Source organism: Tachyglossus aculeatus, chromosome 9 (genome assembly GCF_015852505.1).
Source record: "Tachyglossus aculeatus isolate mTacAcu1 chromosome 9, mTacAcu1.pri, whole genome shotgun sequence".
NCBI classification, from domain to species: Eukaryota; Metazoa; Chordata; class Mammalia; order Monotremata; family Tachyglossidae; genus Tachyglossus; species Tachyglossus aculeatus.
The window spans coordinates 62,257,894-62,285,702 of NC_052074.1; the positions used below are offsets into that span (position 1 = coordinate 62,257,894).

The 27,809-nt window shown below is 43.3% G+C and overlaps 1 protein-coding gene across 2 annotated transcripts in view; it reads right to left on the minus strand.

Moving 5' to 3' along the window:
- TFPI (tissue factor pathway inhibitor) overlaps positions 1-27,809 on the minus strand; it is a 67,765-nt gene that overhangs the window by 18,470 nt on the left and 21,486 nt on the right. For both annotated transcript variants that reach the window (XM_038751502.1, XM_038751503.1), the window contains exons 2-6: positions 25,404-25,522; positions 18,690-18,887; positions 10,549-10,578; positions 9,118-9,294; positions 3,445-3,522 (exon numbers count right to left, since the gene is read on the minus strand). In XM_038751502.1, coding sequence (XP_038607430.1) covers positions 3,445-3,522; positions 9,118-9,294; positions 10,549-10,578; positions 18,690-18,887; positions 25,404-25,512 — 592 coding nt within the window. In that variant the 5' untranslated portion in view covers positions 25,513-25,522. The remainder of the gene's footprint in view (positions 1-3,444; positions 3,523-9,117; positions 9,295-10,548; positions 10,579-18,689; positions 18,888-25,403; positions 25,523-27,809) is intronic.

Sequence of the window (27,809 nt, forward strand, 5' to 3'; positions counted from 1 at the left end):
TTGTTTTGTTTTGTTGTCTGTCTCCCCCTTCTAGACTGTGAGCCTGTTGTTGGGTAGGGACCGTGTCTATATGTTGCCAATTTGTACTTCCAAAGTGCTTAGTAAGCGCTCAATAAATACGATTGAATGAATGAATGAATATGTTGCCAATTTGTACTTGCGCTGCACACAGTAAGTGTTCAATAAAAACGATTGAATGAATGAATATCAGACACTGTACTAAGCACTGGGGTGGATACAAGCCAATCAGGTTGGATACAGTCCCTGTCCCAGGTGGGGCTCCCGGTCTCAATTCCCTTTTTGCAGATGAAGTAACTGAGGCCCAGAGAAGTGAAGTGACTTGCCCAAGGTCACACAGCAGACAAGCGGCAGAGCTGGGATTAGAACCCAGGCCTCTGCTCTATCCACTACACTACACTGCTTCCTTTTCCTTCCTAAGCCATACTGTTCTTCTACAACAGTTTGGGCAACACATCCAAACAGAAAAATTTCACGGTGAGGCGCGCTTGTTTTTTTATTAAGTGTTTACTATGTGCCAGGCACTGTTCTAAGCTCTGAAATAGATAAAAGTAGTCAAATGGGGCAAAGTCCATGCCCCATGTGGGGCTCACAGTCTTAATCCCCATTTTGCAGAAGAGGGAACTGAGGTACCGAGAAGTCAAGTGACTTACCCAAGGTCACTTGCCCAAAACCCGGGTTCTTTCCACTACGCCAAGCTCATTTCAGAAGAGCTGTCCCTCTAAGGGGCCTCAAACCTTCCTGCTCAGACCCCTCACACCCAACAGTGAAGCAGTGGTCCATCAGAACTGGAAAAACAATCAACCACCCTAAGTCAAGAGAGGCATTGTTTGATTTTCCAGATGTTCTGGGTTATACAGGCAGGGGTTTGACTCAGGAAGGAAAGAAAAAAAAAATCAAAAGAGTTGGCTTGCACTTATTTCCTCTTCCTTAAAAGGAGACTTCATTTCCAAACCTAGCCATCTGTTTATTTATCCACTTTTATTCTTTCGCTAACTTTTGCGGTTGTCGCTCATAGCTTTGTTCTGATTCCTTTTCCTAGTTTGTGTTTGCTGTTCATTTCAACTTCTTTCCCAAGAGACTGGAAGAAAGTTTTCAGGGCAGAGGCAGCATGTTTTTACGGGCTTTGGAGTCGGAGGTCATGGGTTCAAATCCCAGCTCCGCCACTTGTCAGCTGTGTGACTTTGGGCAAGTCACTTCACTTCTCTGGGCCTCAGTTCCCTCATCTGTAAAGTGGGGATTAAGACTGTGAGCCCCACGTGGGACAACCTGATCACCTTGTAACGCCCCAGCATTTAGAACAGTGCTTTGCACATAGTAAGCACTTAACAAATACCATTATTATTATTATTATTATTATTATTATTATTATTTTACTACTAGTGCATCTTCCCAAGCATCTGGTACCATGCACCACACCCAGAAGGTGCTACATTTTGTATCGAATGCCCTATAACATCGTAAATTCATTTCAATGTCTTACTTTTCACCTTTAGGGCACTATTTGGAATTCAAATTGTTTTGGCAACAAGCCTTTGCTGAATTTCAGTCCTCTCAATGCAGTACTATGTACCAACAAGAAACGTATTACTAATCATAAATATTTTGCATGAATGATTTTTTTAACATTGGCTAAAATTACAGAAACGGCTAAATTGACCAAATTTTGCAATGGTCAAAGCAAGACATTCCATGGTTTTGTTACTCTTCCTCATGCTTCCTATCTTATTTGGATTGCATGTTCATGAGCCGGTTGTTAGGTAGGGACCATCTCTATATGTTGCTGACTTGTGCTTCCCAAGCGCTTAGTACAGTGCTCTGCACACAGTAAGCGCTCAATAAATATGATTGATTGAATGAATGAATGAACAAATTGAAAAAGATTGACCTTTTTTATATTATTCCGAATGCTCTGATAGGCCTAAAATACTAACCAAGTGACGGCATCATTCACAGCCTGATTCCCCATGGGATGCAAAGCTATGGATCATTTTCCCTCTTGGACTATATTTGCTTAGTAGTGCTAATTTCTCTTTCCTTTATACGCTGTTCTAACTAGCTCCTCCTGCATATTAAAGATTTATTTTGTCAGAAATAACGATACACACTTCAGTAAGTGCCCTACCAGTTTTCTGACAAAGTCTCCCAATGCTACGAGAATTAAAAAAAGCCTTCATAAATAAAAATGTATTTAATATAATATTAATAAAATAGAATAATATACTATTCATAAAAGACCACTTTTTCTCTATTTCAGGTAATGTATTATGCTTTTCAATAAAAGGACAGCTTTTTCTTAGGAGAGGATTTTAGAAAAATGAAAGGCAGGGCAGTGAAGCTCAAATTTTTAAAAAGAGAGATAGTTTTATGGCTGGAAAATGGAAGCACCCTGCCCAAACTAGGACCTCCGGTGAAATAGGGATAGGTAGCTAATGATCAAGGGCTCTCTCTTCCATCATTGTACAACAGTGGGGATTGTGAAGCAGTGAGGCCTAGTGGGTAGAGAACAGGCCCGGGAGTCAGAAGGACCTGGGTTCTAATCCTGCCTCTGCCACTTGTCTGCTGTGTGACCTTGGGCAAATCACTTCACTTCTCCGTGCCTCCGTTACCTCATCTGTAAAATGGGGGTTAAGACTGTGAGCCCCACGTGGGATGTAGACCATATCCAACCTGATTAGCTTGTTTCTACCCCAGTGCTTAGTACAGTGCCTGGCACATAGCAAGCGCTTCACAAATGCCGTTAAAAAGAAAAGTAATGTTCATAAAGATTTCAGTGTGGCATTGGGGAGAGCAAGCCTGCCGAGACCAGAGTTTTCTGAGGTAATCGCTTTGGTACCAGAAGTAATTTTTCATCCACGTGCCGGGTAGCTGCTCAAATCTACTAATAGTGAGAGCTCATTTTCTAGTAGTCTGATAGTTTATTCAGATAGCAAGATGAAAGAAAAAATTCCACCCTCCTCAGGGAGATGCCAAAGAGAAATACAGCACATTCAGCCAAGCTCTTTCCTTTTTCCTCATTATGAGGCTCTGGGGACAGATTTGGGGCTCAGGGGTTCCATAGAACAGTACTTATGTGAGGAATAACCCTGGCCCGGGCTAGAGAGGAGGACACAGGACCCCAGTGGAAGAGGATGGGGAGAATAGTTCTCTATTCTTTAGGCTTCTTGTCGGCAGAGATTGTCTATATCAACTCTTTCCTACTGTACTCTTCCAAGCTCTTTGCAAAGCACACGGAAAGCACTCCAAAATACTACTGATTGATTGATTAATCTTTGTCCCTCTCCAAAGTCTACTTTAAATTATACAAGGAAAAGTTTCCTCCAATCTGATTTAAGGGAAAAACAAACATCTTTCATCATAGCTACTAAAAAAATATTTTCAATGCACCATCATCACCATCATTGTGAATATAAAGGTAATTCTTACCAAAGGAACTTGGTAACTGACTGGGTTTAACTACTGTATCAGGCTGAATTTCTTCTTCGTCAACTTGCAATGAATCCGCTAGAGAAAGAGAGGAGAAATATGAGCATTGTATGATCTCTGATCTTCACAACATCTCTAGGATCCACCGTTTCCTCTCCAGATTGCTACCCTATTTCTTCCCACCTTCCGACCGCCTCGGTTACTCCCTGATTGCTGTATTTCTCCACTTCAGGCCACACTTCACTCTGCTGCTTAGATCATTTTTCTGAAAAACTGCTCAGGCCACACTTCCCCAGCCCTCAAGAACCTCCAGCTATTGTCCATCCATTTCCGCATCGAACAGAAACTTCTCACAACTCCCTCTCTCCACCCTTACCTCGCTGATCTCTTACTAAAATATAACATGCACACTTTGCTTCTCTAACACCAACAAACTCTCTGTACCTCTATCTCATCTACCCTACTGATGATCCTCATCATCCCTTGGGCCTAGAATTTCCTCCTATTTCATATCTGACAGATTATACCCTCTCCTCACCTTCAAATCCCTCTTTAAATCACATCTCCTTCAAGAAGCCTCTTCTGGGTAAACCCTCATGTCTCCTACCTCCCCTCCCCTCTTTTCACTTTCATTCATTCGATCATATTTATTGAGCATTTACTGTGTGCAGAGAACTGTACTATGCACTTGGGAAAATACAGTACAACAAACAGGCACATTCCCTGCCTATAATGAGCTTACAGTCTAGAGCAGGGGAGACAGACATCAATACAAATAAATAAATTAGAGATATGCACATTAGCGCTATGGGGATGGGAGGGGGGAAGAACAAAGGGCGATCCAGTGGAATATTCCTTATGCACTTAGATACTCACTAGGACTTTATGTATAAAAATAATAATAAAAATGGCATTTGTTAAGTGCTTACTATGTGCCAGGCACTGTACTAAGCAATCATTCATTCATTCAATCTTAGTACAGCGCTCTGCACACAGTAAGCGCTCAATAAATACGATTGATGATGATGATGATGATTGATGATTTATTGAGCGCTGTGTGCGGATCACACATTGTACCATTTTCCCTAGCTGTAATTTATTTTAATGTCCATCTCCCCCTCTAGAATGCTTCTTCTGGGCAGTCTCCTAACTTTACTGCATTCTACTTTCCCAAGTGCTTTGCACAGTAAGCAATCAGTAAATGCTATTTATTTGATGATTAAGAGTTACTCGAAGCATGAAATGAAGTAAGAAATGAAGCAATGACCGAATAGTTTTTCTATGCATTGATTTAGAAAAATAATGAATCCATCAATCCCTTGTATTTATTGAGCACTTACTTTGTGCAAAGCACTGTACTAAACACTTGGGAGAGTACACTATAACAGAATTGGTGGACATGTTCCCTGCTCACAATGAGTTTACAGTCTAGAAGGGGTGAAGACATCAATATAAATTCAGAGATTATGGATATGTACATAAATGCCGTGGGGTTGAGGGAGGGGTGAATAAAGGGTGCAAATCCAAATGTAAGGGGAATGCAGAAGGGAGTGGGAAAAGAGGAAATGAGGGCCGAGTCGGGGAAGGCCTCTTGGAGGAGAAGAGCCTCCTTTAAGGCTTTAAATGTGGGGAAAGTGATTGTCGGATATGAAGAGAGAGGGCATTCCAGGCCAGAGGCAGGATTTGGGTCAGTGGTGAGACAGATGAGAATGAGATATAGTGAAAAAATTAGAATTAGAGGAGCAAAGTGTGTTGGCTGGGTTTTAGTAGGAGAGTAGCAAGGTGAGGTAGGAGGGGGCATTGCCATAAAGCCAATGGTGAAGGGTCTTTATTCGATGTGAAATAAAGAGAAAGAGAAGAAATTAACAGAAGAAATAAAGAGAAAATTAGAGAAGCAGCGTGGCTCAGTGGAAAGAACACAGGCTTGGGAGTCAGAGGTCATGGGCTCTAATCCCGGCTCCGCCACTTATCGGCTGTGTGATTTCGGGCAAGTCACTTCACTAGACTGTGAGCCCACTGTTGGGTAGGGACCGTCTCTATATGTTGCCAAATTGTACTTCCCAAGTGCTTAGTACAGTGCTCTGCACACAGTAAGTGCTCAATAAATATGATTGATTGATTGATTCACTTCTCTGTGCCTCAGTTCCCTCATCTGTAAAATGGTGATTAAGACTGTGAGTCCCACGTGGGACAACCTGATCACCTTATATCCCCCCAGTGCTTAGAACAGTGCTTTGCACATAATAAGCGCTTAACAAATGCCATTATTATTATTATTATTATTATTATGTGGAGGCAAGGTGATTGAGTCAGTCAGTCAATTCTATTTATTGAGCACTTACTGTGTGCAAAGCACTGTACTAAGCACTTGGAGGAGTAATAATAATGATGATGATGATGGTATTTGTTAAGCACTTACTATGATCACCTCGTAACCTCCCCAGCTCTTAGAACAGTGCTTTGCACATAGTAAGCACTTAATAAATGCTATTATAATTATTATTATTATTATTATTATTATGTGTCAAGTACCGTTCTAAGAGCTGGGGCAGATACAAACTAATCAGGTTGGACACAAACCCTGTCCCACATGGGGCTCCCAGTCTTAATCCCCATTTTACAGATGAAGTAACTGAGTCACAGAGAAGTGAAGTGACTTGTCCTCCAAGGCCACAGAGCAGACCAGTGGCAGAGCCAGGACTAGAACCCAGTTCCTTCTAACTCCCAGGCCATGCTGCTTCCCTGAGAGTACAATATAACAATATAACAGACATATTCCCTACCCACAGTGAGCTTACTGTCCAGAGTGGGAAGCAAACATTAATATAAATAAATGAATTACAGATATGTACAGAAGGGCAGTGGGGATGAGAGAGGAGATGAATGAGGGAGCAAGTCAAGGCGACAGAAAAGAGAGTGGGAGAAGAGGAAAGGAGGATTTAGGGAAGTCCTCTTGGAGGAGATGTGCCTTCAATAAGGCTTTGATGGAGGGGAGGGTAATTGGACAGGATAGGACAGTAAGAGAGTAGCCAGGTGAGGTAGGAGGGGGCAAGATGACCGGGTGCTTCGAAGCAGATGGTGAGGAATTTCTGCTGGATGCGGAGGTGGATGGGCAACCACTGGAGGACTGGGGAAACACAGACTGAACATTTTTATAGAAAAATGAGCCGGGCAGCAGAGCGAAATAACAATTAAGTTGCTCTTTTTCCTAACAATATATGTACTTCTATATTAAATAAATGGAAGCACTAAAAATATTTTCTCGATGACAGGAGCCAAAGATAATATTACCCTTAAAAATGCATCCTGATTCCTCCATTTTTCACCCCCGTCAGTTACCAATGTCAGAAAGCTGTTAACACCGCAGGTGAATTTTCTACATGTGTTAAAATTTGGATTTACCCATAGTTTTATTGTGTTTACACCGTCCTAATGTCTTTTAGTTCCAGGGTCCATGGGTCCAGTTGATCACTCACTCAATAGCATTTATTTAGCGTGGATCAGATGGTGAGCACTGTACTGTCTTTCAGAGCATTTGGGAAAGTATAATAGCCTTAGGAAGCATACTCCCTGCTATCACCCTCTAGAGTGTAAACATGTTATCAATCAATCGTATTTATTGAGCGCTTACTGTGTGCAGAGCACTGTATTAAGTGCTTGGGAAGTACAAGTTGGCAACATATAGAGACGGTCCCTACCCAACAGTGGGTTCACAGTCTAGAAGGGGGAGTTATGGCCAGGGAATGTGCCTGCTAATTCTATTGCCTTGTAATAATAATAATGATGATGATGACGGCATTTATTAAGCGCTTACTATGTGCAAAGCACTGTTCTAAGCGCTGGAGAAGTTACAAGGTGATCAGGTTGTCCCACTGGGGGCTCACAGTCTTAATCCCCATTTTATAGATGAGGTAACTGAGGCCCGGAGACGTGAAGTGACTTGCCCAAAGTCACACAGCTGACAAGTGGTGGAGCCGGGATTTGAACCCACGACCTCTGACTCCAAAGCCCGTGTCCTTTCCACTGAGCCACGCTGTATCTGTTAAGTGCTTACTAAGTGCAAAGCACTGTTCTAAGCGTTTGTACTCACTCAAGAGCTTAGTACGGTGCTCTGTCCATAGTAAGCGCTCAATAAATACCATTGATCGGTTGATTAAAGATTGCAGATTGGCAGGAGAAAAGAATGATAAGACGGGCATATAGATAAGTGCTCTAATAGCCTAAGATAACAATAATAATGATAGTATTTATTAAGCGCTTACTATGTGGCAAGCACTGTTCTAAGCTCTGGGGTAGATAACATGCTAATTGGGTTGGACACAGTCCCTGTCCTACACAGGGCTTGCGGTCTTGATCCCCATTTCACAGATGAGATAACTGAGACCCAGGGTAGTGACGTGACGTGCCCAAGGTCACACAGCAGACAAGTGGAGGAGCTGGGATTAGAACCCAGGTCCTTCTGACTCCCAGTCCCACGATTTATCTACTAGGCCTCTTCCAAGGGGAGGCGAACAGAAGTGCTAGGGGTTATTGTGAGCGCGGAAGGGCACAGGTGACACTAAAGTGCTGAGAATCATCTCGGGAGGATCTGACTTGAGGAGGAGAAAAACTAATCAGGTTTCAAAGATAGGGACAGCTGTCATCTGGCAGATTTGAAGGGTTTAGGAAGTTCCGTGTGGGAAGTTCATAAGGAGGGGATCGGGGGAGGGAGAGAAAAAGACAAGGCATTGTGCGTAGGTGAGAAGGAATGAAGAGAATGAGAGGAGAGGGTCTAAATTAGAGGACGAGAGCTGAAGGTCACGAGTTTCTGCTTGAAAATGGAGAGATGGATAACTACTGAAGGTTTTTTTGAGGAAGGGAGAGGCATGTGCAGAGTGATACTTTAAAAAAAGTGATCCGGAAAGGAGAATAAATACTCTAAATACTCTATTTATTTATTTATTTTACATATCTATTCTATTTATAATAATAATAATGATGGCATTTGTTAAGCACTTACTATGTGCAGAGCACTGTTCTGAGTGCTGGGGGAGATACAAGGTGATCAAGTTGTCCCACGTGGGGCTCACAGTCTTAATCCCCATTTTACAGATGAGGGAACTAAGGCTCAGAGAAGTTAAGTGACTTGCCCAAGGTCACACAGCGGACATGTGGCGGAGTTGGGACTCGAACCCATGACCTCTGACTCCAAAGCCCGTGCTCTTTCCAATGAGCCACACTGCTACTCTAATGAGCCACACTTGTTAATATGTTTGGTTTTGTTCTCTGTCTCCCCCTTCTAGACTGTGAGCCCACTGTTGGGTAGGGACCGTCTCTATATGTTGCCAACTTGTACTTCCCAAGCGCTTAGTACAGTGCTCTGCACACAGTGAGCGCTCAATAAATACGATTGATTGATTGATTGATTGAGAATGAAGTGTAGACTGGAGAAGGGAAAGTATATTTGCAGTTTAAAACTAGAGTTAGCTTTCTTACAAGATAGAATTAACCGGGGGAGGGTCTACAGAAAACTCGAATAAATGTATGCACATATAAATTCATTTTTGAACTTCTATATAATACTCAAATAAATATATAAAATATACTCCAATGTAGGTAAATGTATCATAATAAATCAAATAGTAAATCCAAAAAGCTAACCTTGAGGGAAAACAAAATGAAAAACCAACTTACATCCACCTTCACAGGTTCTCTTGCATTCTTCCAATGATTCGAAGTTGTTTTCATTTCCTAGGCACCCACCGTACTTGAATTCTTCACACTGTTTTGATTGATTGTTATAAAAATACCTGGAAATTAATCCTCGACAAATTCCAACATCTTCCTCCAAATAGCAAAATTCGGGTTTTTCTAAGAACGATAAGTATGACATGATATAAAGTAACACAGGTGTATGTCATGAATTCAGACAACAGTGCAAAACAGCATCAAATATTCCAAGCTGCCAAAGTTTATGGAAAAGGACTAAAATCAAAGAGATTTCTGACTTCAGAAAATTTACCGCTGTTCTCTAGTTTACTTGAGAGCAATAATCATCATCATCATGGCATTTGTTAAGTACTTGCTATGGTGATACACACTGTACTTAGCTCTGGGGTAGATACAAGATAATCAGATCAGACAAAGTTCCTGTTCCACACGGTGCTCACTGTCTAAATGGAAGGGAGAAGGGTATTCAGTCACCATTTCACAGATGAGGAAACTGAGGCACCAAAAAGTTAAGTGACTTGGCAGAGGCCACAGGTCACAGTGCAGACAAGTGGCAGAGCCGGGATTAGAACCCGGGATTAGAGAAGCAGCGTGGCTCAGTGGAAAGAGCATGGGCTTTGGAGTCAGAGGTCATGGGTTCAAATCCCGGCTCTGCCAACTGTCAGCTGTGTGACTTTGAGCAAGTCACTTCACTTCTCTGTGCCTCAGTTACCTCATCTGTAAAATGGGGATTGACTGTGAGGCCCCCGTGGGACAACCTGATCACCTTGTAGCCTCCCCAGCGCTTAGAACAGTGCTTTGCACATAGTAAGCGCTTAATAAATGCCATAAAACAAACAAACCCAGGCCCCTGACTCTTGGGCCTGTGCTGTTTCCACTATGCTCCCTTCTGTGCTACCCTTGCACTTGGATTTGCAACCTTTTTTCACTCCTCCCTCAGCCCCACAGCACTTATGTACAAATCCATAATTCATTTATTCATATAAATGCCCGTCTCCCCCTCTAGACTGTAAGCTCCTTATGGGCAGGGAACGTGTCTACCAACTCATTTTATATTCTCCCAAGCACTTAGTACAGGGTTCTACTCACATATTTGCACATATCAAGTACAAAAATGCTTGTGTTACTAATAAGAGGATGCATGAAGTGCTAGGAGGCTGAGAAGAAAGGCACTAAACTTAATCAAGGTCCAAACATGCTGATCGGGCAAAACTTTTTCACCAGGACCAATATGCTCGGGTCTCGGTTTCCTCATCTGTAAAAAGCCATACTCTTTGAACATCACTCCCCCTGAAGCTTCAAGCGCTTAGAACAGTGCTCTGCACAGAGTGAGCGCTCAGATGACGTCACATCCGTTTAAAGGGGGAGTAAATTTTAAATAAAACAAAAAATCACCTTTCAGTCCTTTTGTCCTCAATGAATGTTCTGTAGTAAAAACAAGCAAAGGATGTCAGTATGTATCAAAAAGTTAATGAACACAAAGCTGTGCAAACATCGTATTGAATATAACATGAAACATTAAATACTGAGTGGAAATTGCTTGTTCTTTCATTCTTTCAGAAGAGTTGTCAATTGCTATAAAAAGTTAATGGACCTCCACAAGATAAAAATGGAATTCTGGAAATGTTTTTCATATCCTGCCCTTGATCTAGAATATATACAACAGAAATATCAGATTTCCAGATCTAGATTGATCTCTTTAAATAAACTACATTAGACTGTCCAACACACATTTCTTTACATTTCTTTACAAAAAATCACTGTATTTGGTAAGTTGCTGTTCTACGCAAACATCATGTTTGCTTACATAATTTCCTCACTTTGGCATCATTTTTGGAAGTTTAAAACAGGGCTGGGGCCATTATGTGGATCAACTAAGAATCAAGTCTGGAAATAAGAAGAGGAAAAAGAAAAAAAAATAAAGGAAGAGTAGAGGGGAGAAAAAAGAGATAACTTGAAACTGAGTCTCTTACTTCTAACGTATTCTCCCAAGAATTACTTAAAATAGACAGTGAATAAACCAATTCTCTTTTCTTCTTCTTTTCTTTCTCCAGTATATCCTTATTTTAAAGAATTCCCCTCTCAGGGTCTGTTCTGGCTGCATTACTTCATTTTAGCCCGCTTCCTCTTCCTATTTTAAAGAAGAAACTCCTCTGCATTGGCACAAGGCCGATCTGCTGCTTTATCACGTTCTGACCCTTCTCCTCTTCCCCCACAGAAACGTGCCCATCCAAAGAAGAAACTCCCCACACAAGCCATCTCTGCTTCCTCACCACATTCTGCCCCTTTTCATTTTTCTCCTCTGACACGGGATGCTGTCACTGCTTTAGCACGCTTCCTCTTCCTATTTTAAAGAAGAAACTCCTCTGCGTTGGCACGAGGCCGATCTGCTGCTTTATCACGTTCTGACCCTTCTCCTCTTCCCCCACAGAAACGTGCCCATCCAAAGAAGAAACTCCCCACACAAGCCATCTCTGCTTCCTCACCACATTCTGCCCCTTTTCATTTTTCTCCTCTGACACGGGATGCTGTCACTGCTTTAGCACGCTTCCTCTTCCTATTTTAAAGAAGAAACTCCTCTGCATTGGCACGAGGCCGATCTGCTGCTTTATCACGTTTTGACCCTTCTCCTCTTCCCCCACAGAAACGTGCCCATCCAAAGAAGAAACTCCCCACACAAGCCATCTCTGCTTCCTCACCACATTCTGCCCCTTTTCATTTTTCTCCTCTGACACGTGATGCTGTCACTGCTTACGGTTATGTGGAACCACAACTCAATTTTTATTTCCTCCTCAAAAAAGAACCCAAAAATGTGGGGCAACTACACAACGCAGACAAGTAGGCTGTTTCACTCAGAAGCAGCATTTCAACAGCATGGAAAAGCTGAGGAGGATTCACAGAGATATTTCTTCACTAATCGGTGCTCTTACCCAAGCTAACCATTTCCCGATGCTAGCTGTTGGCAGCTGGGACAGAGTGAATCGATTAATGGCATTTATTGAGTGTTTACTGTGTGCACACATTGCTTTACTTTGTGCTTGGGAGAGTACAATACAACAGAGTGGATATACACGATCCCTGCCCCCAGTCTAGAGGTAAAGAACGAAGATGGCTAATCCCGGCTCTACCACTTGTCGGCTGGGTGACCTTGGGTAAGTCACTTCACTTCCCTGGGCCTCAGTTACCTCATCCGTAAAATGGGGATTAAGATCGTGAGCCCCACGTGGGACTGGGACTGTGTCCAACCCAATTTGCTTGCATCCACCCCAGTGTTTAGGACAGTTCCTCGTACATAGTAAGCTCTTACTAAATACCAAGAAATAAATTACAGCTTGGAGCAACGGATCACCACTCTGGGAAACAATTCAAACAACAAACCTCCAGGCAGTGGGAAAATATGAAAAAAATCCAATAGAAGTAGTGGGCTCCAGTGCAGCCGGGGTTTGGCATATTCACCGCGTAGATGAGATTGACGTTGGGTAAGTTTCACCCTGTGAGTAATGGATGAATCTCGGTCCTGAGACTTCAGGTTTGACAGCTTGCAGAAGGATTTGATTTGGCCGATGGTGGTTGAGGTAGAGCAAACTTTCACACCCCGTGATCCCTGCTAAAATCTTATTTTGGCACAGATTGCAAAGGGCAAGTAAGTAAGCAGAGGTGCAGACATGGTAGAGTGCACTCAGAGGGGTTTTTTTTTTATGGTGTGACAGCAGCAAGAGGCTGATCCTGTTTTCTTGTATCAAAGCGGAATTTTGATACTAATAATAATGATACTACTACTACTAATAGTGGTGTTTGTTAAGGGTTTACTATGTGCCAAGCACTGGGGTAGATACCACATGATCAGGTCGGAGGCAATCCCTGTCCCACATGGGGCTTCCAGTCTATGTACAAGGGGAGAAGGGGTATTTATACCCCATTTTATGGAGGAGGAAAGGGAGGCCCAGAGAAGTTAAGTAATTTGCCTAAGATCACACAGCAGACAAGCAGCAGAGCTGGGATTAGAACCCAGGTTCTTTGACTCCCAGTCCCATTTTAGACTGTGAGCCCACTGTTGGGTAGGGACTGTCTCTATATGTTGCCAATTTGTACTTCCCAAGCGCTTAGTACAGTGCTCTGCACATAGTAAGCGCTGAATAAATACAATTGATGATGATGATGATGATCCTCTGTCCACTAGACAAAGCTGCTGGGCTGCAACACAATAACCCCGCCAACAGATGCCTTTCTAGCCGCTGCAGTCTTTACTGCTCATGTTAACCAAGGAGGTAAATCCAGCTCTTCCATTTGCCTGCTATGTCACCTAAATGATTGCCAGCTGTGCGACTTTGGACAAGTTGTTGTCCACTAGCGGACTTGACACGACTGACTCCATTTTGTGTGTGCCGACAGTAACCCTCCATTTTGTGCAGGCCAAGAGAACAACTCCTTTTTTTTTGTATTTTATGCAAGGCTCAGCAACAGGTGTCTTCAAGGCCAGTAACAAGTATCTATGCAAGGCCATAGGGCAGATAACAACAACCTGCACAAGGCAGTGAGAACAGAGAATAATGAGAATTTCTAACATCCTGTCGGTCCTAAATGGATTCCTGAAATTCCCAAATGCTCCGCTCCCATGTTGCTGTAACCCAATAAAAGAAACAGTGAGAATGGGATCGGGGCTGCTTGTCACTCACACCTCTCCCGGGAGGTGAACGGGCAGGTAGCCACTTTCCTTCTTTACTGCTCTATCTGAACTCATGTCTCCGAGTCATTTTTCCTATGTGCATCACCACCTTGGGTACAGGAACCCTGCCGCTGATTTACACCGATTAACCTATTTTGCACCCTACTTGTCGATAACAAAGTCACTTAACTTCCCTGTGCCTCAGTTACCTCATCTGTAAAATGAGGATTAAGACTGTGAGCCCCCCGTGGGACAACCTGTTCGCCTTGTAACCTCCCCAGCGCTTAGAACAGTGCTTTGGACATAGTAAGCGCTTAATACCATTATTATTATTATTATTATTATTATTATTATTATTATTATTATTATTATCTTTGTCTGAGTTTCCTCATCTGGAAATGGGCCTTGAATACCTGTCCTCCCTCTTGCTTAGGCTATTAGCCCCTGTTTGAGATAAGGACTGTGTCCGACCTGATTAGATATCCTGATTAGATTAGATAGTGCTAGATACCCCAGCATTTTGTACAGTGCTTGGCACATAATAAGTGCTTTAAAAAACATCAATTAATTGATCAACCAATACTATCTATTGAGCACTCACTGTGTACAGAGCACTGTATTAAGTGCTTGGGAAAGTACTATATAGCAGCGTTGGCAGACACAACCCCTGCCCATAAGGATTTTACAGAGAAGCAGCGTGGCTCAGTGGAAAGAGCCAGGGCTTTGGAGTCAGAGGTCATGGGTTCAAATCCCAGCTCCGCCACTTGTCAGCTGTGTGACTTTGGGCAAGTCGCTTCACTTCTCTGGGCCTCAGTTCTCTCATCTGTAAAATGGGGAATAAGACTGTGAGCCCCCCGTGGGACAACCTCATCACCTTGTAACCACCTCAGCGCTTAGAACAGTGCTTTGCACATAGTAAGCGCTTAATAAATTCTATCATTATTACAGTCTACAGGGGAAGACAGACATTAGCAAAGACCAGTAGACATCAAGATATGATTGACTCATGTGGATTTCCCTCTTCACCACATATTTCCATATTTATCTTGTTTGTGAAGTCAAGTGACATGTCAAGTGACATGAAGTCAAGTGACGGAATAGCAGCGTGGCTCAGTGGAAAGAGCCTGGGCTTTGGAGTCAGAGGTCATGGGTTCAAATCCCTGCTCTGCTACTTGTCCGCTGTGTGACTTTGGGCAAGTCACTTCACTTCTCCGGGCCTCAGTTCCCTCATCTGTAAAATGGTGATGAAGCCCGTGGGCCCCCCATGGGACAACCTGATTACCTTGTATCTCCCAGCGCTTAGAACAGTGCTTTGCACATAGTAAGCACTTAATAAATGCCATTATTATTATTATAATGTCCCCCTTCTAGACTGTGAGCCCACTGTTGGGTAGGGACCGTCTCTATATGTTGCCAACTTGTACTTCCCAAGCGCTGAGTACAGTGCTCTGCACACAGTAAGCGCTCAATAAATACGATTGATTGATTGATTATTATGCCCGAAATCACACTGCAGACAAGTAGCAGGTCCGGGATTAAAACCCAGGGCCTTCAGACTCCCACTCCCAAACCCGGGGACTTCACTGATAACCATGTCAATTACTTTGTTGACAAAAATCAAAACCATTAAGCTCCCCAAAGACTTCCCCTCCCACTCCAATATCCATTTTGTTCCCCTCAAGCTAAAATACTCACTGTATTTCACTTTCAACTCTCCGGCCAGAGGCCTTTTGTTCAGACCCTTCACACTACCTGGGATTTCCTCTCCTTTCAAATCCAAATGACCCCAGTTCTCTCAACTTCAAAGGCGCTCTGAAATCTCATTTCCACCTGGAAGGCGTTCCCTATAAATCATTAATCTCCCTAGGTTATATTCCCATTCCAGCCCAGTCAGTTCAGCACTTCTGGGCCACTCAAGGATTTGGGGATGCACAAATTCTCTTCGCACTTAGGGTCAAATCTTACATGCCCTATTATTTAATTGAATTATTTTTTAAAACGTCTGTCTCCCCCTCTTGACTGTAAACTCCTTATGGGAGGTGAACATGCTGCATTGTATTGTTTGCATTTGATAGACTGCACTGCTATCCTGAGATAGTCAGAGAGACTATCTCAGTGAGAGGGTCAGAAGGACTTGGATTCTAATTCCAACTCTACCACTTATCTGCTTTGTGACCTCGGGCAAGTCACTTAACTTCTCTGTGCCTCAGTTCCCTCATCTGTACAATGGGGATTAAGACCGTAAACCCCATGCGGGGCAGGGACTGTGTCCAACCCGACTGTCTTGTATCTACCACAGTGCTTACTACAGAGCCTGGCACATGGTAAGTGCTTAACAAATACCACAATTATTATTTCTAGACTGTGAGCCCACTGTTGAGTAGGGACCGTCTCTATATGTTGCCAACTTGTAATAATAATAATAATAATGATGGCATTTATTAAGCGCTAACTATGTGCAAAGCACTGTTCTAAGCGCTGATAATAATAATGGCATTTGTTAAGCGCTTACCATGTGCAGAACACTGTCCTAAGCGCTTGGGGGATACAAGGTGATCAGGTTGTCCCACCTGGGGCTCACAGTCTTAATCCCCATTTTACAGATGAGGTAACTGAGGCTCAGAGAAGTTAAGTGACTTGCCCAAGGTCACACAGCAGACATGTGGTGGAGTCGGGATTCGAACCCATGACCTCTGACTCCAAAGCCCGGGCTCTTTTCCACTGAGCCACGCTGCTTCTCAGAGCGTTTCTACTTCCCAAGCACTTAGTCCAGTGCTCTGCACACAGTAAGTGCTCAATAAATACGATTGAATGAATGAATTATTATTATTGTTATTATTAATCATTTTCTCAAGAGTTTAGTACAGTGCTCTGCACATAGTAAGTGCTCAATAAATATGACTGATTATTTCTTTAAGCACACTCCCATTTATACCCCTTTATTCCTTCTTCTTCCTATCTGCAAACTATTTTAGAGCCTATCTTTTCCAAAAAACTGTTAACTTCTCATGCTTACTAATTCTTTTGAACTCTTCCAAGTGCTAAATACAGTGCTCTGCATAGATTAGGTGCTCAATAAATAGTATTGATTGAATGCAGATTCAGGACAGCACTATAATCTGACAGTAATCCCAACTCCTCCACTTGGCCTATTCTGTGACCTTGGGCAAGTCACTTAACTTCTCTGGGCTTCAGTTTCCTCATCCGTAAATGGGGATTAAGACTGTGAGCCCCATGTGGGGCAGGGACTGTGTCCAGCCTGATTTGCTTGCATCCACCCCAGTGTTTAAGGCTTAACAAATACCTAAATTATTACCTTTATCTACCCCAGTGCTTTGCACATAGTAAGTGCTTAAAAATGCTATTATTATTACAATATAACAATATAACAGACACATTCCCTGCCAATGAGATTAGTCTAGACTGCAGTCTAGAACAATAGAGGTTAATAGCATGGTGTTTTTACATTAGCTAAGTGCTATTATGATGATAATGGCATTTATTAAGCGCTTACTATGTGCAAAGCACTGTTCTAAGCGCTAAGGAGGCTACGTCCACATCCATAATTTTCTTTAATGTCTGTCTTCTCTAGACTGTAAGCTCCTTATGGGGCAGAAAACATGTCTACCAAATCATATTGCATTGTAATAATACAGTACATTAGCTAGCTTTACTGCTAAAGATGAGAGTGATCTTTCTTTAGCTAATGTTTCCTGCATATTTCCCCATCAGAAATAGTAATAATAATGAATCAGCGTGGCTCAGTGGGGAGAGCACGGGTTTTGGAGTCAGAGGTCATGGGTTCAAATCCCAGCTCTGCCGCTTGTCAGCTGTTTGACTCTGGGCAAGTCACTTAACTTTTCTGGGCCTCAGTTACCTCATCTGTAAAATGGGGATTAAGACTGTGAGCCCCACGTGGGACACCTGATCACCTTGTATCACCCAGCGCTTAGAACAGCGCTTCACACATAGTAAGCGCCTAACAAATGCCGTTTTAGAGAAGCAGCGTGGCTCAGTGGAATGAGCAGGGGCTCTGGAGTCGAAGGTCATGGGTTCAAACCCCGGCTACACCAATTGTCACCTGTGTGACTTTGGGCAAGTCACTTCACTTCTCTGGGCCTCAGTTACCTCATCTGTAAAACGGGGATTAAGACTGTGACTGTGTGGGACAACCTAATCACCTTGTAACCTCCCCAGAGCTTAGAACAGTGCTTTGCACATAGTAAACGCTTAATAAATGCCATCATTATTATTAAATAAAACAATATTATTGATACAGCACTATGGTCTGACAGTAAGATTGAAGCGCACTGCTCTGATAGTAGGCGCTCAATAAATACTATTGATGGATTACAGATACAGGAAAGCACTGTGGTCTGACAGCAAGGCATTCAATAAATACCACTGATGGATTGATTAGCTTTGGGAAATGAGGGATCTGGTGCCTACGGAGCAGATGAGCTCCTTGAGACAGTGAGTATAAAGTGAGAAAGGAGGAGAAGAGAATCCGATCAGAATTAGCAGTACTAAGCAGAGAAGAGGAAAGAGTATGGGCTTGGGAGCCAGAGGTCATGGGTTCTAATCCCGGCTCCGCCACTTGTTAGCTGTGTGACTTTGGGCAAGTCACTCAACTTCTCTGGGCTTCAGTTACTTCATCTGTAAAATGGGGAATAAAACTGTGAGCCCCACGTGGGACAAACTGATCACCTTGCATCTCCCCCCCACCCACCCAGCAGCGCTTAGAACAGTGCTTCGCACATAGTAAGCCCTTAACAAATGCCATCATTATTATTATTACTAACGCTCACAAAACGTTTCTGAAGTGTGGAGATACTCGAAGATAAGAGAGTAAGAGAGACGGATACCGGACCTGAAATGCACTTCTTCTGGCACTCTTCCAACATGACAAATCTGTTCTCATTGCCTCCGCATCCTCCGTATTCAAATTCTTCACACTTCCACGAGGAAATGTTGAAGAAATATCTCCTGAGCATTGCCCTGCATGGCCCACCATCCGCCTTCAAAGCGCAGCTTGAATGGGACATCTTCAAGGGGGATAAAGCCATGCCTGAAGGAAGAAAGAGAAAGAAAGGAAAATCGAAGGATGAAATTCATAGCCACATTCTTTCATCAAAGCCTTTCATAATTACTTATTCAGAACAGTGCTTGGCACATAGTAAGTGCTTAACAAATGCCATCATACTTCCCAAGCACTTAGTACAGTGCTCTGCACACAGTAAACACTCAATAAATACGATTGATGATTATTATCATTATTATTTTTATGACATCTTTTAAGCTCTTCCTATGTATTAAGCACTGTTCTAAGCACTGGGGTAGATTTATTCTTTTAGACTGTGAGCCCATTGTTGGGCAGGGACCGTCTCTATATGTTGCCAACTTGTACTTCCCATGTCCTTGTATAGTGCTCTGCACACAGTAAGCGTTCAATAAATACGATTGAATTAATTAATCGTAGTTACTGAGTGCTTACTGTGTGCAAAGAACTATACTAAGCACTTGGGAGAGTACAATAGAACAGCACTTAGAACAGTGCTTTGCACACAGTAAGTGCTTAATAAATGCCAGCGTTATTATTATCAGACTTATTCCCTGCCCACAACGAGCTCACAGTCTAAAGGAATGGAAGGAGATGAGGGTCTAGACTGCAAACTTGCCATGGGCAGGGAGCGTGTCCGCTAGTTCTGTTGTACTCTCCCCTGCATGAAAGTAGAGCGTTCTGCACATAGTAGCGCTCAATCAATACCATTGATTGATTGATGGATTGATGATAGACAGTGCTTGGAAACAGTATGAACAGTTTGTATACTCACTGCCTCACCATACCTGCTGCTGGTCCCAGAGAAACTGATGAGAAGCGCTTAATACAGTGCTCTGCACATAGTAAGCGCTCAATAAATACGATTGATGATGATGATGAGAAAATGTGGATGGCTCTTTGCACACTTTCAACACGCCAACACACGCCCTGATGACAGGGGGTTACTCCCTTCAATACCTTTGGTAATAAAGTCTGTGCCTTCTCGGTGCCTTAGTTTCCTCATCTGCACAATGGGGACTTAATAACCATTCTCCCTCCTACTTAGATGTGTTGAGCCCCATGTGGGATTATGTCCGGCCTGATTAAATTAACTTGTGTCTACCCTGGTGCTTAGAATAGTACTTGGCACATACTAACCGCTTAACAAATATGATAATGCTATTACTAACTGCTGAAATCTTACATGCCCACAATGTCTCACAATTTTACTGAATCCCCATGGGTGCCTACATAGGAATGCACTTCTCTCCCTGAATGGGTGACAGGCTAGAAAAATACCCTAAGCCTCAAAATTAGCTGCCCAGGAAAGCGTGCTTGGTGAACTTTAATCTTGCAGGGGAATAACAAAGTGAAAAGACAAAACAAAAAGCAATGAATTGCTGACTCAGAGATGTCAACAGAAACAAACATCCACGTATTGTGCAAAACCCCATGAAGAGGGCAACCAAAACATAAAATAACCACTCTAAGTTTGGGAAAGGAACTCTGTAACCCAGACAAACCCACAATCAGAGGATGTGAACAAAGGCTAAGATGATACATCATGTTTCGTTACTCACTGTGGGTCCTTCCGAGACTTTTCAGGCAGGGAAAAACCTCAGTGCTTTGTGTCTGAACCTGTTGGCTCACTAATCCTAAACATAGGTGTCTAGTACAGTGCATCATATTAAGAGGGCGCTCAATAAATGCTTCTACTGCTGCTACGACTACTACAAGCTGGGCCATGATGACACTTTTCATATTTGTGATTTCTTTGGGCAGGAATCATCATCATCATCATCAGTCGTATTTATTGAGCGCTTACTATGTGCAGAGCACTGTACTAAGCGCTTGGGAAGTACAAATTGGCAACATATAGAGACAGTCCCTACCCAACAGTGGGCTCACAGTCTAAAAGGGGAGACAGAGAACAAAACCAAACATACTTACAAAATAAAATAAATAGGATAGATATGTACAAGTAAAATAAATAAATAGAGTAATAAATATAGGAATAGCTCCAGCTCTCCTACACTGTGGGATTGCCTTCTTGAAGAGTTCCGCCTCCAGGAGAGATGCCTTGACCAACCTTTTACAGATTATTTATTTAAACCCTCACTCAAGTCTTACATATATCTGTATGGTTGATTAATTGCACGGTCCATTTATTCTGATTACCCCACTTATCAATCAATCAATCAGTGGTATTCATTGAGCACGTACTGTGTGCGGAGCACTGCACTAAGCACTTGGGAGAGTAGAATGTAAGAGAGTTGGTAGACATGGTCCATACCCATAAGGAGCTTATCGTCTAAAGGAGGAGACAGACATTAAAATAAATTACAGATATGTACATAATAATAATAATAATGGCATTTGTTAAGCGCTTACTATGTGTCTAAGCACTGGGGTAGATACAAACTAATGAAATTGGACACAGTCCCTGTCCCACCAGGGGCTCACAGCCTCAATCCTCATTTTACAGATGAGAGAACTGAGGCCCAGAGAATAATAACAATAATTTTGGTATTTGTTAAGCACTTACTATGTGCAAAGCACTGTTCTAAGCGCTGGAGAGGATACAAAGTGATCAGGTTGTCCCATGTGGGGCTCACAATCTTAATCCCCATTTTACAGATGAGGGAACTGAGGCCCAGAGCAGTTAAGTGACTTGCCCAAAGCCACACCGCAGACAAGTGGCGGAGCCGGAATTAGAACCCATGACCTTCTGACGCCCAGGCCCGTGCTCTATCATGCGGCTTCTACATGCCATGCTGCTAATTAAGTGTTGTGGAACAAAAAGAAGAGAACCAAGTATAGAAGTGACACAGAAAGGAGAGGGAATAGGGAAAATCAGGGCTGAGTCAAGGAAGTTCTCTTGGAGGAGATGGGATTTTAATAAGGCTTTGAATCAATCAATCATATTTATTGAGCACTTACTGTGTGCAGAGCACTGTACTAAGCGCTTGGGAAGTACAAGTTGGCAACATATAGAGACAGTCCCTACCCAACAGTGGGCTCACAGTCTAGAAGGGGGAGACAGAGAACAAAACAGAAGGTGAGGAGAATGATTTCCATTGGAGAGAGTCCAGGCCAGAGGCAGGTTGTGGGCAAGGGGGCGGTGGCAGATAAACAAGATAATAATAATAACAATAATGATGATGGCATTTATTAAGTGCTTACTATGTGCAAAGCACTGTTCTAAGCACTGGGGAGTTTACAAGGTGATCAGGTTGTCCCACGGGGGGCTCACAGTCTTAATCAGTGTGACTCAGTGAAAAGAGCACGGGCTTTGGAGTCAGAGGTCATGGGTTCGAATCCCGACTCCACCACACGACGGCCGTGTGACCTTGGGCAAGTCACTTGACTTCTCTGAGCCTCAGTTACCTCATCTGCAAAATGCGGATTGATTGTGAGCCCCAAGAGGGGCAACCTGATCACCTTGTATCCCTCCCCCAGCGCTTAGAACAGTGCTCTGCACATAGTAAGCGCTTAACAAATGCCATTATTATTATTAATCCCCATTTTACAGATGAGGGAACTGAGGCCCAGAGAAGTCAAGTGACTTGCCCAAAGTCACAGAGCTGACAATTGGCGGAGCCGGGATTTGAACCCATGACCTCTGACTCCAAAGCCCGCGCTCTTTCCACTGAGCCACGCTCAGATCGAGATACAGTGAGTAGGTTGGTGCCGGGAAAGAGTATTCAAGTGGGAATTAGACAGGGAACCTGACCCTTGAGGGGCTCACAATCTATAAAGGGGCTCAAAATCTTTGCGGAAGCCTTGTCGAAGGAGGTGGGGTTTTAGGGGGGCTTGGAAGGCCAGAGGAGCTGAGGTCTGTTGGATGAGTACTAAGCGCTTAGTACAGTGCTCTGCACACAGTAAGCGCTCAATAAATACGATTGATGATGAGTGTGGGGAGAGATTTCCTGGCTGGAGGAACAGTGGGACCTATGGGCTCGAGGCAAAAATGTTGATGACGAAGTACAGCTAGAAGGTTGTCTTGGGAGGAATGAAGAAAGCAAACTGGAGAGTAGCGGGCAAAGAGGGCTAAAATGTAAGATGGGGAGAGTTGATGGAAGTTGAAGCCGATCGTGAGGAATTGTTGTCACGCGAAGGGGAATAGGAAGCCATCGGAGGCATGTGAGGAAACAGGTGTTGTGAAATGAACAACTCTTCAAGAAGATGACCTTGAAGCAGCGTAGAGTGGAATTGGGGAGAGACAGGAGAAAGGGCAACAGGAAGATCAGAGAGGAGGCTCATGCTATGTCAAGAGCTTGGATCAAGGCGGTAGCCCACTGGGTGGGGAGGAATGGGTAGAGGGAGAAAAATGTTCTGCAGAAAGGACCAGCAGGATTTTGCAGGGGCTCGAATGTGAGAGTTAAAAATAGTGAGAAGGCAAGTCTGACTCTAAGGTTATGAACTTCCGAGATCTGCAGGATGGAGGGATCCTTGAAAGAGATGGGAGGGTTAGGTGAAGGAAATGATTTGGGTTGGAAGATGGGATTGAGACGTTTTAAGTTTGACTTTCTGGTGGGACATTCCAATGAAGATGTCCTGAAGGCAAGAGGAAATGCTCCTATGGGGGCATAAGTGTTAATGACACAGAGAAGCAGCATGGCCTAGTGGATAGAGCATGGGCCTGGGTCTGTCACTTGTCTGCTGTGTGACCTTGGGCAAGTCACTTCACTTCTCTGTGCCTCCGTTACCTCATCTGTAAAATGGGGATTGAGACCGCGAGTCCCACGTGGGACAGAGACTGTGCCCGACCCGCTTTGCTAGTATCCACCCCAGTGCTTAATACAGTGCCTGCCACAAAGTAAGCACTTAGCAAATAATTATTGTTGTTATTAAACTGCCAAATACACATTATATAAAAGGGCAAGGACACAGATAAAGTTATAAAAATGAAAATTTAGCAACTCATAAATAAATTTATGCATACATGTATGCACATATATACACTATATATGTGCCTGTGTGTATATATGTATGTATATACATATCTACACACACACACACACATATATATATACACACATATATACACACACATATATATATACACATATATATATACACACATATAAACCGCCTCGTAATCTCATAACAACCAATGATGAGCAATGGCTTCTTGCATAGAACGAAATTCCTAACCACTGATGTCCAGGCTTTCTATTGTCTGGTTCCCTTTCCTATGAGCTCTCTTCTCCCGATCAACTCCAGAGTGTTTAACTGTATCCTGCTCTCGACTCTCCCCAGCCCGACTCATTGTTCCCACGGCATGAACCTCCCACCCACTCAAATCTGTCAAACTACATCCTTCCTTAACAGTCAAAGACCTCTTCAAAAAGTTACCCTACTTAGCCACTGAGTGTTAAGTGGATGATGGGGTTAGAATAGGATGGTATGACCAGGAAGGGTGAGAATTAGAGAATTTCTCTTGGGCGAGATAACATTTTTAAGAGGTCTTTGACTGTAAGGAAGGGTATAGTCGAGGTAGACTTGAGGGGGTGGGAGTTTCAAGCAGTAGGAAAGGCATGAACAATGATTCAGCGATGGGAGAGTCGAAAGCAGGATATAGGTAAACACTCTGGAGTTAAACTGGAGCAGAGAGCTGATAGGAATGGGAACCAGACAATGGAAAGCCTGGAAATCAAAGGTTAGGAATTTTGGTTTACGCAAGAAGCCATTGATCGTCATCGGTGGTTTAGGAGGAAGGAAGTGAGACATTCTGAATGGCGTGTTAAGAAGATGATGCAGCAGCTATATAAAGATAAACCGAAGAGGGGAGAGAGTTCAGGAGGGAAGTTGAAGAGGCCGTTTTAGTTTTCCAACTGGCTCCTCCCTTCTTCCCTCCCTGACTGCCAACGTCAACCGTTCGCTTTCTACTGGCTCCTTCCCCACTGCTTTCAAACCTACCCACGGATTCCCCCCAACCTAAAAAAATCCTTCCTTGACCCCATGTCTCCCTCCTACCGTTCCTCTCCAAAGTCTTTGAGAGAGTTGTCTACACTCGTGGCCTCCACTTCCTGTCCTCCAATTTTCTCCTCGAACCCTAGCGATCCGGTTCTGCCCCCTTCATTCCACAGAAATTGCCCTCTCTAAGGCTCCCCAAGACCTCCTTCTTGCCAAAGCCAACAGCCTCTACTCCATGAGGCCCTCTGTTGGGTAGGGATTGTCTCTATATGTTGCCAACTCGTACTTCCCAAGCGCTTAGTACAGTGCTCTGCACACAGTAGATGCTCAATAAATACGATTGATTGATTGATTGATGAGTCCTTGACCTCCCTGTTACCTCTGACACTGTGGGTTACTCCCTTCTTAATCAATAAATCGTATTTATTGTGTGCTTACTAGGCATTGAGTGTTATACTACTACTGCTAATAACAATAATAATTAAAATAATAATTGCAGTATTTAAGAGCTTCTTATGTGGCAGCCACCTAAAATTGGTCTAATGGCAGTCAATGAACCGATCACCATGACAGCTTTTGAGAAATTCACCCTAGCTTCTGTGGTGCCAGTGATTAACGTTTTACCTGTATCGCCTCCATGATCCTCTCCATTTTCAAAGCTAGCGATTGAAAGCAAAGACTCACAGCTCTGGAACAGGAACATGGAAGCCACAAACAAGTTTCCTTTCTTCATCTTATAATTTCTGAAATAGATTTCATTTATATCATGAAAATTGCAATTCTAGTATAAAATGATAGGAAATTAGTGCAATAGAAAAGTGAACTAGACATCAAAGCCCGACTGAAAGCTCACCTCCTCCGGGAGGCCTTCCCAGACAAAGCCCCCCTTTTATTCCGCTCCCCCTCTCTCCCCATCACCCCAACTCACTCCCTTTGCTCTACCCCATCCCTACCCCACAGCATTTGTGTATGGAGATACATATATAATTATAATTCCATTTATTTTTATTAATTATGGGTAGATAGCCATAATTCTATTTATTTATAATGATGCTACTGATGCCTGTTTACTTGTTTTGATGTCTGTCTCCCCCCTTCTAGACTGCTAGCCCATTGTGGGCAGGGATTGTCTCTGTTGCTGAGTTGTACTTCCCAAGCGCTTAGTACAGTGCTCTGCACACAGTAAGTGCTCAATAAATACAACTGAATGAATGAATGAAAGCTGATGCTATGGACCCTCAGGTTTTTTATCCACAAGGACAAGTGTGATTGACCAGATGTGTACGAAGTGGACTGAAGGTACATAATCAGTCAGTCGATTGTAGTTATTGAGCGCTCACTGTGTGCAGAGACTATACTAAGTGCTTGGGAGAGTACAGTATAATGGAGCTGGCAGACACATTCCCTGTCTACAAGGAGTTTACAGTATAGAGGGGGAGAGAGACGTTAAAATAAATTACAGATATACATCGGAGAAGCAACATGGCTCAGTGGAAAGAGCACAGGCTTTGGAGTCAGAAGTCATGGGTTCAAACCCCGGCTCCACCAATTGTCAGCTGTGTGACTCTGGGCAAGTCACTTCACTTCTCTGTGCCTTAGTTTCCTCATCTGTAAAATGGGGATTAACACTGTGAGCCCCCGAGGGACAACCTGATCACCTTGTAACCTCCCCAGCGCTTATAAATGCCATTATTATTATTATTATTATTATTATTACCTAAGGGCTGGCGGCTGAGTGTGAATGAACGGTACATATTCATGTGCGTGGGTGAAACAGAATGGAAAGGGAGTCAGAGGGAAAAGGGAGCTTAATTGGGGGTGATCTCTTGAAGAAGATGTGGTTTTAATAGGCTTTAAAGGTGAGGGGAGTGATTATCTGTCAGCTACGTAGAGGAAGAGAGTTCAGGAGAGAGGCAAGATGTAGGTGAGGGGTATGCAGCTAGTAAGTCGAGATCAAAGTACAGTGAGTAGGCTAGCATTAGAGGAGCAAAGTGTGCGAGCTGGATTGTAATAGGAAATTAGCGAGGTAAGATAACAGGGGGCAAGGAGATTGAGTGCTTTAAATAATAATAATAATAATAATAATAATATTAATAATGGCATTTATTAAGTGCTTACTATGTGCAAAGCACAGTTCTAAGCGCTGGGGAGGTTACAAGGTGATCATGTTGTCCCACAGGGGGCTCACAGTCTTCACCCCCATTTTACAGATAAGGGAACTGAGGCCCAGAGAAGTGAAGTGACTTGCCCAAAGTCACGCAGCTGACAAGTGGCAGGTGCAGGATTTGAACCCATGACCTCTGACTCCAAAGCCTGTGCTCTTTCCACTGAGCCACGCTGCTTCCAACGGTAAGGAGTTTCTGTTTGATGCTGAAGAAGTTGGACAGCCACTGGAGCTTCTCGGGGAGTGGGGAGACGTGGAATGAATGGTTTTGTAGAAAAGTGATCCGGGTAGCAAAATGAAATATAGACTGGAGTGGAGAGAGATGGGAGGCTAGGAGATTAGCAAGGAGGCTGACAAAGTCATCAAGGTGGGGTAGGGAAAAGACTTGGATTAAGGTGGTAGCAGTTTGGATGGAGAGGAAAGGATAGAGTTTAGCAATATTGAGTTTGAACTAACAGGATTTGGTGACAGACTGAATATGTGGGTTGAATGAGAGCGATGAGTCAAGGGTAACACCAAGATCATGGGCTTGTGAGTTAGGGAGATGGTATTGCTGTCTATACGGATGGAAATTCAACGGGAGGACAGGTTTTGATTGTAAAGATGAGGAGTCCTGTTTGGGCCATTTTAAGTTTGAAGTGTCAGGGGGATATCCAAGTAGAGATGTCCTGAAGGCAGGAGGAAATACAAGATTGAAGAGAAGGAGAAAGATCAAGGCTAGAGACGTAGATTTGGGGGTCATCTGCCTAGAGACAGTAGTTGAAGCCAAGGGAGCAAATGAGTTCTTCAAGGGAGTGGGTGTAGATGGAGAAGAAAAGGAAAGCCAGATTTTACCCAGAACTGAGAAGCAGCAGGCCCTAGTGGAA